This window comes from Strix aluco, chromosome 22 (genome assembly GCF_031877795.1).
Source record: "Strix aluco isolate bStrAlu1 chromosome 22, bStrAlu1.hap1, whole genome shotgun sequence".
In the NCBI taxonomy this organism is placed as follows: domain Eukaryota; kingdom Metazoa; phylum Chordata; class Aves; order Strigiformes; family Strigidae; genus Strix; species Strix aluco.
This window is the reverse complement of record NC_133952.1, coordinates 6,392,954-6,408,883: the sequence shown is the minus strand read 5'-3', so window position 1 is coordinate 6,408,883 and position 15,930 is coordinate 6,392,954. Positions and strand designations below refer to the sequence as shown.

General features: G+C 35.4%; 1 protein-coding gene across 9 annotated transcripts in view; it reads right to left on the bottom strand.

Annotated features, from left to right (window-relative positions):
• The window catches only part of VPS13D (vacuolar protein sorting 13 homolog D), a 108,745-nt gene that overhangs the window by 61,390 nt on the left and 31,425 nt on the right, over positions 1–15,930 (bottom strand). For 8 of the 9 annotated variants that reach the window (XM_074848261.1, XM_074848264.1, XM_074848266.1 and 5 more), the window contains 16 exons: positions 15,532–15,644; positions 14,777–14,986; positions 12,510–12,775; positions 12,199–12,332; positions 11,129–11,284; positions 10,339–10,564; positions 9,402–9,476; positions 8,488–8,694; positions 7,925–8,014; positions 6,840–6,980; positions 5,489–5,611; positions 4,784–4,858; positions 2,607–2,712; positions 2,107–2,259; positions 1,341–1,476; positions 353–400 (listed from right to left, as the gene is read on the bottom strand). In XM_074848261.1, the coding sequence (XP_074704362.1) occupies positions 353–400; positions 1,341–1,476; positions 2,107–2,259; positions 2,607–2,712; positions 4,784–4,858; positions 5,489–5,611; positions 6,840–6,980; positions 7,925–8,014; positions 8,488–8,694; positions 9,402–9,476; positions 10,339–10,564; positions 11,129–11,284; positions 12,199–12,332; positions 12,510–12,775; positions 14,777–14,986; positions 15,532–15,644 (2,259 nt within the window). The remainder of the gene's footprint in view (positions 1–352; positions 401–1,340; positions 1,477–2,106; positions 2,260–2,606; positions 2,713–4,783; positions 4,859–5,488; positions 5,612–6,839; positions 6,981–7,924; positions 8,015–8,487; positions 8,695–9,401; positions 9,477–10,338; positions 10,565–11,128; positions 11,285–12,198; positions 12,333–12,509; positions 12,776–14,776; positions 14,987–15,531; positions 15,645–15,930) is intronic. The other variant, XM_074848268.1, reaches the window with a different exon arrangement.

Sequence of the window (15,930 nt, the reverse complement as noted above, 5' to 3'; positions counted from 1 at the left end):
CCTTCTTAAAATATTCATACTTTCTTCACTCTTTGCTGTCCTCCTACTGTGGTGTTTTATCTCCTACATTACACAAAGTCACTGCCGCTTTGATCCTGAAAATCAGATTTTATATGGGCTCACATGTCGGAATTGACATACTGGACTTAAGACCCATTCTTAAAACAATCATTTACACTCGTGAGGAATGGTATATCATGTTAAATACTTGTTTTGATTTGAAAGTTTGTTTTGTTTGACTTTTGTTTCCTTTCTATTGAAAAGGTTCTAGAAGGATGCAAAAGCCAGTTCACTTGTAGAATTATGCTGGTCTCATTTAAGTAGCTCTCAAAATATGAAAATATATACTCACGTAGACTTGTGGATGTATTATATTTGTTCTACTTATGGGGCTTCCAAGCTGGGAGAAAAGTAAACGAGAAAGTTAAAGTTGTTCAACTTTTAAGCTACTACTCTCAGTTGTAATACAGAACATTATTACAGAAGAATAAACTAAATACTTTCATCACTTTGTGTTTCTGATCCTCAATACATCTTAGGAAACATGTCAGAACTGTATTAGCAAAACCTGTTTGTAATACTGCTTTAAAAACATCAAGCAGAAGGAAGAATTTTTGTTGGAAAAAAAAAAGCTCAAGCTACAGAGAGAAATGATGTTTTTCATGCTTCAGTATGAAAACATCAGAAACAATTCAAGTAAGAGACCACTGGCTCTTGCCAGTAGTATCATGAAATTAAATTCTAATCCTGTTTTAAACCAAAAAGATCAACTTGCAATTTCTCCAGTGCTCAACAATTTTCAGTAGCTAGGCTCAAAACTTAACTAGTTTCGAAATCCACAAGATCATTTTTATCACTGAGCCTCAGCCACCAACTGCCAGTCTGCTGATTATTACAATTGCATTTTTCTTTCATGACAAGTATATTTTGTCTAAGCAGCCACATATTTCAACAATCTCTAGACTTACAGGAAATAGCCAGTGTTGTTTATTTTAAGTAAATTAAACACATGAAAAGCATTCCTGCAATAGAAGAAATAAGAATCGCTGCTGAAATGCTGTGCTGATTTAAAGCTCAGTCTCCAAGAGTCCATGACACTGTCGCTAATACATTAGTTCTGTCATTGGAAGCTCTGACTGCTAAGCACAGACTAACTACTCTGTGTTTCTGTTATGCATAAAATTGCCAGTTAGGAACCCAGCATCTCCAAACTCTCCCAATCCAAACTAACTGGAAAGAGGGCAATCTCATACAACAGCTGTTTAAGATCAAAATCTTGGAGACATCATTACTCTAAATTACATATTCTATTAAAAGTAACACTCAAAATCAGGACTTACACTAGAAAAGGATGAGTTCTTATCTGGTGCAGCGTATCGGAAAAATGTTCCAACTTTGTCTACAGATACTGGACTGACTTCTTCCCAGCCATTTACTCTCACTTGCAACTGATGAATTCTTAGATCATGTGTGTGCCTACAGGTTAGATCAAGTTAAATTATTATACAGTGTAAACACCAAACAGTTCAAACCAAGAACATCCTCTGGATTCTGAAATAAGAATCTCACTGAAGCGTTAAAAAAGAAAAAAAGAAGTCTCAAGAGTTCTTCCATTTCATGGATAAAGACACACCTGATTTTATGTCTGTTCAATTGTTCCACCTTCCCTAATGAACGTACAGAAGTACAACTGTGTAACTACGTCATATAATCAAAAAAAAAAAAGCATGCTACACATTTGTTAACAAATTCTTCTAGTTCTTAACACTGATAACACTTATGCTCAACAACCAACGCCCATGCCCCTGTCCTTCAGAATAAAGGACATATGATTTGTACTTGAGGCCCCCCAAGTCTTTCTAAAAGATTATAATGATACAACTCACATCTAGGAATGGCTGCCACCAACAGCAAATATATGCTGCTTACTAGACAACTGTTAATTTCATTCTATACATGAGTTTTAAATACTTAAAAACAAAACATGAAGAGGAGATTTTTTAAAATATCCACTTTTCATTAACATCTGCTAGATCATCACAACTATGATCTACGTGTTCCATATCTGAGTGCGTCAAAACACATCTCACAGCCTGGTCCCTTCACCTGTGTCTGAGTTTCCCTCTGGCTTCAAATTCAAATGGAATCTCTTGCCCAGTGATAACTTCTTGCCATTCACTGACATTATGGGCATCATCCAGCAACGTCCCATTTTCCTCAGGAACAACACCTGGACTCCCACTGTGAGACAGTGCAGCCCTGTGAAGAGAATCACATCATTTTACCAACTGACAGAATGACTACCTCAAATAACAAGTGCTTTTTAGTCTGCCTCAGTCTATACAAGTCCTGCAGTAAACACATATACAGCATGAATGTATCTGACTGGTTTTCAAATTTTGTTGGCCCTCTTGAAAAAAAACCATCTTTTTGTTTTAGTAGTAAAACTATCTCACTGTCAAACAAAAGGCTCTTAATTAAGAAAGACTGGCAGTTGCCTATGTTTCTCTGCAAGAAAACAAAAGCACTGAAAACAACAGGGTTTGGCTGACATGTTAGAGAAGCCAGACAAATATTGTCAAAGTGATCCCAGAACAGCTTCTTACCGGGTCGGTGTTGTAGTTAGGGTAGCAAACCACAGAGTGCATCCAGTATGATTTCTGAGAGCAAATGGGACAAATGGCTGCCTACGTTTTGGAGTCTTCATTTCAGCTATAAAACAGAATAAAGATTTGTCTAAATGCTTGTGAGAGAAGCATTCATCAGATACTAACGTAGAATGAGACCCAACGGCTGGGGAACCACAACCTGCAATAACTAAAGAAACACAGATTGAAGAAACAGGATAACAGATTACCAAACAATTTAAAATTTAGTAACCATTACAGAAATAGCGTAAAGCAAACAGAAAAGTCTTCCCCTACATCAACACACACACCCCACACACACCCCCCCCAGGAACTGAGCTTAATCTACATGTTCTTTTGTTTCTTCTTATCATGTCTTACAAAATACTATGTCTCCACTTCTAACTAACATGCAGAAAACCTAACTAAAAACCCAGTCATAATCAGGAACTCTTCACGCACACCCAAATGCTCATAAAGTATTATTCACTTATAATTAAGATTTATGCTGTATTTAATGTGATGAATACAGGATTACCTCGTACCCCCTTTGAATGGGACTTTTATCCTCAAAGACTGAACAAGTAGAAATATTTGCCTATACAGGATAAAGCTTACTAAAACAAAGTATGAAAAATAATCTGAATGCAACCAAAGGTAATCTGGTTTTGTTAAAATGCTGAGACAGCAAAACCCCAGAAGAAGAAACTTCATCTACTATGTTTGACTTTTTTCAAGTATGCATTACTAACAAGCACACAAGTAGTACTCTCATCTTCCATACTGCAAAAAGGGGTAACGCAGGGTGAGTAGATAAGTTTTTGAAGGAGTTACAGTCATTGCATACAACTTTCTTCCAAATCAATGACAATCAATTCCTATAGACCTTACATTGTCAGTGGAGACGTAAATCTGATCTCTCTAACGCTTACAGAGAAAGTTCTTTCCAATTAAATAGCAAGAAGATGAAATTCTTGAGAATGAAAACTCTGGGTTTTGCCAACTGCAAATGAACAATTGTTTTACTGTTGAGCTTTTACATTACTTTATACAATTTTTTGGCTAGCCCAGATACTACAAAATTACATACCATAAGCCAAATCAACTTTTAATCTGGCATTTATTTTTTGAGACTTTTAAAAAAGAATTTTTGGGTCTATGGCCTGATTTTCAAAAGAAAACATAATGTAAAAGTTGCATGCTGAGACTACTGCCTGAAAATAAAGACTACCATTGCAAGGTTTTTTTTTTCATAATTCACTTAGTAATTTAGTTGCAACAGGTTTTGTTGTTTGATTTTTTTCACCAAAAAAAACTTCCTTAAAAATACCTCAGCAAAAGAAAACCTTCTACCATTTTCCTTTCTTTTTTTTTTTTTTTTTTTTTAAAAAACACCCATCTATGAACTGTCTGCAGACACTCAGAGGAAATGTTTTTAAGAGACAGTCTGAACAGGCCACAGATGTAGATTTATAGAAAGATTTCTGTCCTCCCATTCAGCAACTTTTCTACAGGGGCAACATATTTATCAGTGCTGTTTTGTCTTCCATAACGTCAAAAATTAAAAAATCTTAGTTTAAACTGAATGTTTTTTCCCAAACACTGTACTGTCAAATATAAAATAAATTAACAAGATATTTATTAGGAATGCCTTACTTGCTAAGGCTTACTGAAAACAGATTGTTCCTTCTGAAGGCATCTTAAAGTTTTAAGTAACTAAATATACATGCTGAATCAGCTTAGTATGTATGTTGAACATATTGTTGGATATTTTTAGAATATAAAATAAAATCTTGTGATTTTATTATGCTAATTTTAACCACACTATAGTGTCTCTCTAAAAAAAGGACACTGAATAGTCAACAATTCATATAACCTTCCTCAAAAAGACAGTCTTCCTACATAGGGATTAGTTCTACTTCTCCCTTCATTCCTAAAGGGCCCAGAGAGGAACACAAGAGAAAAACAGGATGAAATACTAAGTTAAGCAGCTTAAAAGCAAAATAGCTGTTATGTTGTTTGGTATTGGGTTTTTTGTTTGGTTGGAGTTTTTTTAAATACAGAGCTACCAGCAAGTCACATATACAACACAGTATTGTACAAGAGCCTTCCAAAGAAGAAAAAACCCCTTTTTGTCTCTCTCTGCTATACAGTACCTCTAGCATAGATTTGATGCTCTAGGTTAGTCAAACTGGCTGTACTCCTAGTTCTAAGGTAGACAAGAGGAAGGCCTGGCAGACAGGAAAGACAAAGTTAGCAGGTAAGAAAAATCACACAAATACAGGTAGACTCTTCCCCATCATCCATCAGGAAAGATACAGACAGTTGGCATCATGCAATCAGTGTATGGATCTCTATCCATTTCCTTACACTAAACTGGCATTTGATTTGCTAAAATTTCTTCCAGAAATAACACTGGGATAAAAGAAGCTGAAAAGATCTGCCACATATCAAGAGCTGTTACTTAGAGAATTGTTCCATGAATGTAACAGCATTTTTTCCAGAATCTCAGTCATTTAGGTCTTTGGGGGTACAGAAATAAAAAGATCACCTCTGCACACACCCTAAACTCAACATTCTTACTTAACCTTTGACAGGGTAATCACTCATTAATTAAGAAAGCGTCACAAAAAAGGAAGCAGAACTAGCAGTGCAAAGTTCACACTCAAAGCTAAATAGTCAAAAAGGTTTTTGTTTTTAAATAATTGAGCAGAAAATAGCATTTTCATCTTTTTTGCCAAATATCTCTAACAATTCATTGTGTGCTATGAAGACCAAATACTTATGTTTGTAATACATTACACAGATGACTCTGTATGTCAGGACTGTTTCAAATAAAGTGTGATTAATGAATATCATACTCTGCCCAAAACATGGTGGATCCACCGAAGAACCCATCCAGTCTTCTGAACTGATTACATTCACCTCTTTCTCCTGTTTACAGTAATCTTCCATCCATGACTGTTTGGTACATGTATATTGTTCTAGAAGAGTATAAGCACAGACAGTAAATGTCTCCAAAGTAATTGAAAAGTATGTTAAATTCATAACACTAAAGTTACTCCACTTTAATGGCAAAAGTTTTACTTCACTCGATTTTCTATGAGCCACTTACACAAGCTAAAGACAAAAAACTGCTCATGAAATCACAGCAATACCTTCAAAACGAAATATTTTTATATTCTTAAGATTTTTTTTTAAAAAAAAAAACTGTCAATGGAATTCCATGTTCTTAAGATACTCCTGTGGCAATGTAAGAGCTCTCCCTGTGGAGAAAATTAACCTTAAATATTTTCACGTTAGAAGCAGATTCTAGTGGGTGGTTTTTTTTTCCCCTTTTTAAGAGGTCCATGCACATTCCTACATAAATATCAAGACATCAATGGAGTCCTCTGGCACAGTATTAATCATAAACTAACCTTACTACTTATTATCACTAGTATTAAAAAGCATCACGGGAACTCTTAGGAATCATTGATTTGCTTCTTTTCCTCTCACCTCGTCTCCCTCTTTCTGCCAACCCCCAGGCCTTGCAGAAGAAAGGAACAAATATTCAAGAACAAGGAAGGCTCTTCTGTTACATTTGCAAGCTCAGCTGTTTATTTTTTTTTTATTATGACCACCAACTTATTCAGATTTGCATATAGAATAAGCAAGGGTATTTCTGGGAAATGCACACAATCATAGTCTCACAACACAGAAGCTTACGTGAAGTTTGAGTTAATGATGAACAAAATATTTTGATTTCCTGAGGTGGGAATTGACAGCTCAGCTTTTCAGAGACTGCAGAACTGAAATGAGTAGCTCCCCACTACACCTGTCAACGTACTGAAAAATGACGAGCTTATCAAAATATTTTTAAGTACTGTAAAGTATGGAAAGCTTTAGATGAAAGTCTGTTTTTGATTAAAAATAAATTTCAAACTACATATGAACTTGATAGAATTCATATGACCAGAGAAAGAATTCTTACTAACCTCTAAAATATGTAGCTCATGTCTTTACACTTTCACAATATTTGATAAAATACAGGCTGCCTAAAATGCACACCTGTGTACAGTATCACGTGAAGTATGCAGGGACTTGTGCCAAATCTCCCTCCCTCCCTCCACCTATGGCACACCAGCAGGACTCAATTAGAAATGTCTGTCATTTTCAGAACAGTGAAAATTAGACTGTAGAGTGATGCTCTCAAGGAATATTCCCACATACCTATCAAGACAGAGGTAATGTTCATATCCAAACGGTGTTTAGCCTTTACTTCCAGCTTCAGTCGGGAAGGGTGGAGGCGGCTCGAAGCTTGTTGTTGCCAAGAGACTGAACATGGCCATGGCTCAATAAATGGCTCCCAGCCTGAGAACAAACAGAAAACGTCACATATATTACACATCTGAAGGCCACACTGGAATGCTGTTTACATATCTAAGTATTTAATAATGGAACTTTAATAATGAGACCCTTTACTTTCAATCTGCATCTGAACTTGTGAGCCTACAGATTTAATTTACAAGCTAATAAAAAGTTGCTCCAGCTCCTCCGTTTGAACCAGTGTGTATTATACGTAGGGTCTTGCAGAAATATCTTAATTCTGAGGAAAGCATTAGAGGGCAATTACAGCTTCGTATTGAAGTTAGTTGGAACTAAGTTCTCTGAAATAGTTTTGAAAATGATTTTCACACTATTATACATAAGTTGGTCTACTATTCAGTATCACAAAAGACAAAGTTCTAAAAGGTAATTAAAAAAACCCACCCTACATATTTTTAAAAACCAAAAACCAGGTAATTCCTGAGAAAATTCAGTTTCTCTGAGAAAACACACAACTACATTATTTCTTTTGTCAATGCCTGACCTGTATTGAGGTATAACTTGCTTTTTTATATCTAAAATATAAATTATGATGGTCTTATGTTAATCCATTGTCTTCAGACTAATCACCTAAGTAATAAACTGAATATATCAAAGCAATTACATACTAAAAAAAGAGAAGTGAATACAGAGACAGCCAGTTACGTAACTGTCATGTTGTTGGATAACCTTTTTATGCAATTACATTTGAAAACTTCAGTGCAACTTTCATATCAGCAACTGCTCTACTTTCCACATCCCTCCACATTATACCAAGTTAGCATATCTTGTCTAGGATCACATGTTCTTACCCACACACACACATGATCACAGAAGTCAGCCTTTCACATTCCTTTACATGCATTTTGTGTTGAGTGAATTTCAGGCTACCATAGTAGGCAAGGTTGTTTTACTAAACTTAAAAGAAAATAAACCCCCCAGTATTTCACCTGAAAGCTCACGATTGTAATAATCTCCAGAGAGGGTAAAATGAGCATAGCCTTCAGGGTTGGCTCTCAAATGTTGGAGAAAATTCAAACCTGAAAAAAAAAGTGAACATTATACTAATGCAAAACAATCAATTTTCCTGATTTCATGAACTGTTAAGCAAGTAATGGAAGGTTTTGTCTTGTCTTTTAAATTGAAATGGCATAAAAAGTGTATCATAATACTCTTCAAGTAACATTTATAGACAGCCATGCTTTACAACATGAAGCCTCCATAGGGTTCTGCTCGGATAGATTCCATTTGTTACGTGATACATAAATGGAAAACCAGAATCTTAACCCTACAAAGACTGTAATCTTCTTAAAAACAAAACTTAAAAAAACCAAACAAGAACTAAAAAAGAAAAAAAAAGAACTCCAAAACCCCCCCAAAACTCCACACCACAACCACCAAAACAGTGTCAGTTGAAATTTCACAAGTCCTAAGAAACTAGAGCATGGTGCTGAACACACACAGTAACTGACTGTAATTTTATGCAACTCCCTCAGCAGAATAAGATACTCACGTGAAAAGGTGAATTCAGCAAGGGGAACATCGCAGTCCATGCAGTCATCAATAAAGCAAATGCATATGCTTTCTGCTTTTACTTCCACTCCGGAGATGAACTGAAAAGGCACAATCCCCTGGCTATCGCAACCAGAAGAGGTCAGGGAAACTGATTTCAAAGGTTCAGCGTTCTTAAATAACCAACTTGCTGCTTTTTTCAAGTCACCTTAGATAAAACCAAACAACCAATCAATCATCATCTACTTTCTAAATGAAATGTTCTTATTTAAAAAACATACGGAACCTAACTAATTCCCTCTTTCTTAAGAGGCATAGCAAGACACCAACAGTGCCTTGAATGTTGTATTTAGTAACATAAATATGAGAAGATTATAAATACATTGGTATTTTCTAAAGAAGAAATGTGTTTTGAAGTTGGAAACGTAGTGGCAACATAATATAAATCCGTATTAATACTATGAATGCTTATAAATAAGGCGGAAAACATGACCATGCTAAAGAAAAGGATCACTTGTGTTAAAGTTCCATCTTCTTTTCATGTATTGCATGTGGAAGTAGGTAAAATACAGGATTCAAAAAGGGAGAGATGAAAACATGTGGTCTAAAAAGAAAGAGATGGATAACAGCAAGAAATAGGTATACCATACAAGGAAAAAAACCCAACCCAAACCCCCAGACAAAAATACACTCAAACACCCCACATATCACATCCCAAAAGGCAAGGAGAATCTTTGGGGGGTAGGTTGTTGTACACAGTAGTAGGTGCTTAAAGTTATATGCCAACACAGAGCCAAAGAAGAGAAGGAAATACTGCCTGTGCATCAGCTACTCTAGAGTCTGAAAGTTTTTACTTAATTGCAAGTTAGGTAATATGAACAATCTGCAAGGTCAACTAAGAATACTTGAGCTTACCTTGGCAGATCAAAAGAGCTTTACGACAATCTTCCATACTGAATCCCAACTCCTGGAGGCGAGCCAGCTGTACCTCTGTAATTGAACAGTTAACCAGTCATAAGTCCTTGACAGTTATCTACTTGTTTTCATTTCTAAAATTAAGATACATCTGTATGGAAAATGGGGTTTTGTTTGTTTAAGATTGCAACTGTAGAAAAAGCATATGATTCAGCAATGCTTTTACAAAAAAAAAAACAACCACAACGCACACCTGAAAACCAAACCCCCAACCCATAATGTTTACATTTCAGAATATATGGGCTATTTTTATTCTCCTACAGCAAGCCAACGTACTCCATGAATTTCAGCTGGGACTACAATTTTTTTTGTAAACCAACCCTTCATTCAGAACACAACCAGTTATTTACTTTGAACTCCCCACATGACTCAAGTGCAGTAGCAAAGAAAGTCTTTTTCACTAGTGTGTATTTCCTCATTATTGTCAGGTAGTGGTTGTGACCACACACAATTTTTAGTTTGTAAAAAAGCAATGTCACCAAAACAAAAGATTACTAGACATGAAGAGATAACTAGTAATTATGATGGTTTCCATTTCACTACCAGTTTAATGAGTTTGAAGAGGCAGCCCCTCTCCCTCTTTAGAAGTTTGCTACATAAGAAGTATTCCATCATGATGGCTTACAATGACAAGTAATGCTGAATAAAACTTACTATAAAACAACCCACTGTTGTACTACAAGCAGAAAAAAAACAAAAAAAAGGGCTTTTTTCATACTATCATCAGTATAATGCTATCATCGGGTAATTCAAATCAATGAATGGTTTTACACGATGAAGATAACATCTTTTGTGTCAAGCATATAGTCTAGCTTCACACTGCAGAAACCTCCTTTAGATATAAAAAATGGTTTCACTCCAACAGTTAAGAACGTACCAAGAACAGGATCCAACATGCGTTTGGATATATCTCTGTTTTCATGGGTCAAGGAGGAAGTCTCATTCACCAGTGCTAAACTGGAAGGATTAGCAGTATTTTCAGCCATCGATAGAGTTGAGTCAGGCATAGCTGCACTAGTCTGTTGAGGAATTGACTTTGCAATTGCCAAGAATAGTTGAACATCATTGTAGGACAGTCTGATATCCAGTGCTTGCAACTGAATCTAAATGAAAAATTAAGAAATAAGATTCAGTAACCCTTTTCTATATATTTTTCTTCTGTACTTTGGATATTAACAAATCTTTTCCCAAAGGAAGACAAAATTTAGCATTAAAATCTGATGACCACACTGTTTTAAAGCTTCAGTAATGAAATTACCAAACTTGTTATTATTTACTAACAACCAAAAAAAGCTTTCCTTTGGTGTAACAGTAAAAAGAAGTCCCTAAATAGATTTCCCCTCTAATAAACTCTAACGATGAGATACAGAAAAAAAACCTTTTTCTTTCAGGTATTAGTAACCATCTAACATGTCTACATTATCAGCCCATTTTTTTCCTCACTATTAATCTCCATAATATATCCCAGAAATCACTCCTCTGTTACTACTAAAAGCATTTTCTGCACGACTGTTTCTTTGCCTTTTGCACTCCAGGAAAATCTATCTTATTATTTTCTTATGCATTTGAAAGTATTTTATTGAATCCTTGGGCATAAAAAAGGCTGTGCTAGATCATGATTTAGTATTCTCTATTGCATACAGCTTTATTCAGGCCTTTAATATTACCTCTAGAATAGGAGGAAAATCCTCACTATTGAAAGCATCCAACAGCCCTGAACCACTTGGGTAGGAAGCATTCCCAACAAGTTCCATCTGAATTTGTACTGGATCAATAATGGACAGTGCAGTCTCTTGCTCATTTCCTAACCGGCATGAGAAAACCTAAAAATTACAAATGTTTTTAAAAAAATTAGGAACTGAGAAAACAGGCCTAGCAAGAACCTCAAAATCAAAGACTGACTATCACAAAACATGAACTAACTGTTTTCTACAGACAATTCCTTTTGTAAAATTAAGACAGCAGAGATTCCAGAATCTTTCCAGACAATTTATTCCAGTGCCGTAAACTCAGGAAAAGAAATTCTGATATGCAACCAAATATTCCCAAATTCTGCTAAGCTTAACTCCACTACTCCTATCACAGATATGGAAAACATTTTTTCTTTGGTCTACAATAACCATTTAGGATTTACTACATCTCTGCACAGCGTCTTCTTCTCAGCAAGTTCTTTTAAACTTTCTCAATATATTATATAATTCTCAATTCTGAGTATCCTTATTGCGCTCTCATCAGTTGTTCAGAGCTGCTTCAGCTCTGTTTTCCCAAGACGAGCCACAGCACTCCAGCTGTGGTCTGACTCTGCTGAACAGGCTGCAAGAATCACTTTGCATGCTCAAAATTCCTACTCGCAAAAGATCCCTACTTGCATATTCCAACGGCACGATACTGTTTGTTCACCTCAAGTCACTTATGATTACAGCTTGTGGGCCTTTGCTGACTATGTCAGCTTCTGCCTAACCCAGTCACTCCTCAGCTTTCAATTAATTTGCCCCTTTATGGCTGGAAGCTAGATTAGTAACTACCAATATTTTGAGATTATGGTCAAGTGTTTCAGTGTCTTAACAGAAACAATATAAAACCATTCTTAAAACTGCTGCAGAATGAGTGTATTTGATGAGGAACTAACAAACTTCAATAATCATCTGTGGACTACCCTGTTTTATACATAGTAAAGTAACTTCACAAGCTTCTCTCATTTTAGACGTTTTACAAAAACAAATTTTTTTCTTCTTACCTCAATGCCAAACAAACTACCAGAGAAAGGACGATCTAACAACTTGGGCTTGTAAGTGAGAACAGTAGTCCCCTTCAAAATAATTGCATTGGTATCGAAACAAGACATGTCTTCAACAACCACAAATTCGGTTCCTTAACAAAACAAAATGACAAATAATAAGCAGGGCAATTGGAAATACCATTAAGGTATTTTAAGCATTTGTAGCAGCTTTCTTCATTTTCCGTCCTTTAACGGAGCTGTTTTTCCACTAGCACATGGCTTTTAATCAGAAAAGCTCCCCAAAAGGCACTAGAGAAGAATACATTTACCTGTCACATTAACCTTAACTTCCAGTTGTTTTTCTGCAGACACATGTAGCGATGAACGTTTTGTAACTACTCCACTTTTCACTGTTTTTGGAACTACAGTTGTTTCACTGCTGTAAGTTCGCTGCCGGGAAGAAAGGTGATTTTCCCGCTTTGTGGTATCTCCAGGAGTATATAAAAAGTCATGAACAAGTAACAACCAGTCAAATATTAGAAATACACGAAGATTATTCAGAACAACTGTGAAACTGGAGGAATCCTTAGTAGACCTTTTAAGAAAAGAGAAGCATACATATGAACTTCACATCTTGCATATATTTAAAAAGATGTAGAAAACTATCAGTATCTAGCAAGTAAGAACTATAAGGAACTTTATAGGGATACACTTGGTTTACAGTGTCTGGCCTTTAATATACATATATATATTTAAACAGAATAAAATTCATCAAGTTGCTGTACCCACAGAAACCCAACAGATCTTAACTGCAAGAATTCTAAGCTGTAATGATGCAAAGAGGAATTGAAAAACTATGTAACAAGAAATTAACTTCTAAAAGCTCCTTAAATACATATGCATTATCAATATTAATTTGCAGAGTCTCAAATTTTAAAAACTGATCTTTTTATTATTATTTTACATCTGTTTGGTATCAAACTTAACATACTGCGTGTGAAACTTAGACCTCTAAAACATAAAACATATCCCTCTAAAAGATTAGACGTACAATGTGTTTCCTCTCACACCCTGACAGCATTTTGTAGCACAGGAAGCTTCTCTGTCATTCAGAAAAAATGCCTTACTGAACTTTTAGCATCACATTTTGAATATCTGGCTAGGAGGGATAAAAGTGTTTGGCTTCATGATCTGAAATACCAATTATATTTGATCATGCTAACTGGAAAATAATCTAAGTGCTTAAATACCATGAAACAGTTTTATATCCAACACATTCTGAACTATAAAATCTCTAAAGAACTGTAATTCCTTTGTGAGAAGCAGCCTGCCTGCACTGCTTCCAATAGTAAAAGCCTTTAACCCTCCCTGGCTCTCCAGGATATTTCCAAAAAGCACGAGCCAGCATAACACTATCACTGAGCTCTGCAAAAGCTTACATCTATTGCCAAGGATGCTCTCACCAGTAAAAACGTAACATATGCTTATGTGGCTAAAATTTAAAAGCACAACAGTTGGGAAGAAAATTCCTGAAACTGTAACTCGTAAACCAGATTAGGCTGTACTGTGCAAACCACCCTCCAATCTAGGCAGATATTGGATCAAACATTACGTGAAAACCTTTTTTTTTTTTTTCCTTTTTTTTTTTTTCTTTTTTTTAGTGATAAATCCCATGGCATTTTCATTTTATTCAAATCAAAATCTTGGTGTCTTTCACCAACTTATTAAGGACTTAAAACAATCATGCATTATCCAAATCTTTACAACACATTTCTCTCAACTGCCTTAAGTTTGGTTGGTTGGTTTTTATATACCAATGTCATCAAGATTTTCTACTGGACTACAATAGTCCATGGACTTTTTTCTATGTTACTCCTGCAACTGCTTCCGAAGGTATCATACTTATAAAAGAGTTAGAAAGCTGAGTGTGGACAGTGAGCCTGATCAAAAGTGAAAGCAACATCTCTAGTCATCTCACTTCACCCTCTTTTTGTCAGTTAATATCCCAGAACAAAGCACCATGCTGATACAGGTAAATATTGACATTATACTTTACATTCCTGTTTTCAATATTAAAATAGAACAAAATAGATATCCACTGTGATGCCTTTAAGAATTCCAAGAGATTTGGATAAGGAAAAACAAACATCGTGGGATAGCATACAGAAGAGAATGGAGAGATAGTTTATTTGGTTCGCACAGAAAGGCAAGTGTGACACCTACTGGAAAACAGCTTTTGCACAACATATATTTAAAATTCTGTAATATGGCCTTATGCAAACATACAAATGGTAGGCCAGACTTATCAAGCTTTAAGCACTACCAATTTTAATAGGCCAGTACATCATCCGATTCATTACACATTCAAACCTAAATTTTATTACAATGAGGGGAGAAAAAAATTCAGCAACCTTCAGTTAATTAATAACTACAGATTTTAATCTACCAAGTACCACTGACTACCCCAAAAATGTGTTCAGATTTAAATACAATGCCACCAGGTTTATCTATATTAATAACAGCTGTATGAAAAACAAGACAATCCTGATTGAGGATATCATTATCAAAACAAACAAGCAAATCCAGAATTACTAACCTGAAATGCAATTCAATCTGGATTGCCCCTGGACTAGTAGTATTCTTTGATGACTGAAAGATGCAATTGAACACATTTGGTGTCCCTGCAGTAGTCTTCTGTCCAGCATAACGTGTGTCAAATGCCATCATGGAATGAGAAACCAAATTTACAGACTTTGTTCCATTTGAAGAGCTTTCAAAAAGCAGCTTGGATTTCTTAAAATCAAACCTAGGAGAATAAAATACAAAACAATATATTTAAGAACCTTGTAACTCTTCTATTTCTAGAAGTCACTTGTTTTAAAAGTATCCATGGTATCCTGACGATGTCTTTCATCTATATATTTTCTGAACCAACTATCATCACATCTCATGTCACAAAGACAGAAAGTAGATCTATACTGTATGTTATAATATTTTCCCCTGACACAGAACCTTCTGGATTAAAAAAAAACCCAGCTAAACAACATAGCAGAAATCTGTTTCTTTAAGATTACCTCGCACCATTTTCTTATTTAGAATACCATTTGTCTTGTGCAACTGATTACTGAACTCTGATTTCAAGGACAACTTGAAAGACACGGATGGTATCTTTTGAACAGTGTCATGCCCTTTCATCTTTCAGATCAGCTGAAACTCTCAAGTTGGAATAAGAAATTCTATTTCATTGCATTATTAAACCATGTCATGTATTATGTTAATTCCTGTCCTATTATCTCTCAAATGAGCATAGTATTTAGGACAAGGTATTCAGTGACAAAGGAAAATTCATACCTGGCTAAAGAGCTGCATCCATCTTTTCCTTTTGGATCCATCAGTTCCAGACTCACATTAACCATGTCGATGAGGAATGACATGGAAGTATACACTTCTCCACTCAAAACTGTCTGAAAGTGGAAAACACCAAAGCATTCTTTTTAAGAGCATCTGTAACTTTAACTCCTGAATTAAATTTTGTTATTTCAGACAAATGCAAACAGCTGTAGTGTCTTTCTCTTTCAAAGAGTTTCATTAACCATTGCTGGGGAAAAGTTACATTCCACAACAGCGTAGCCTTCAACTTGAAAATTATCTATTAATCCATTTTCAGGCTATTGTTCTACAGCTTGTTTGTTTTTAAATAAAATGTCACTGTCAAACTGTTTCAGGTACCTTTTATTATTAAATCAGATT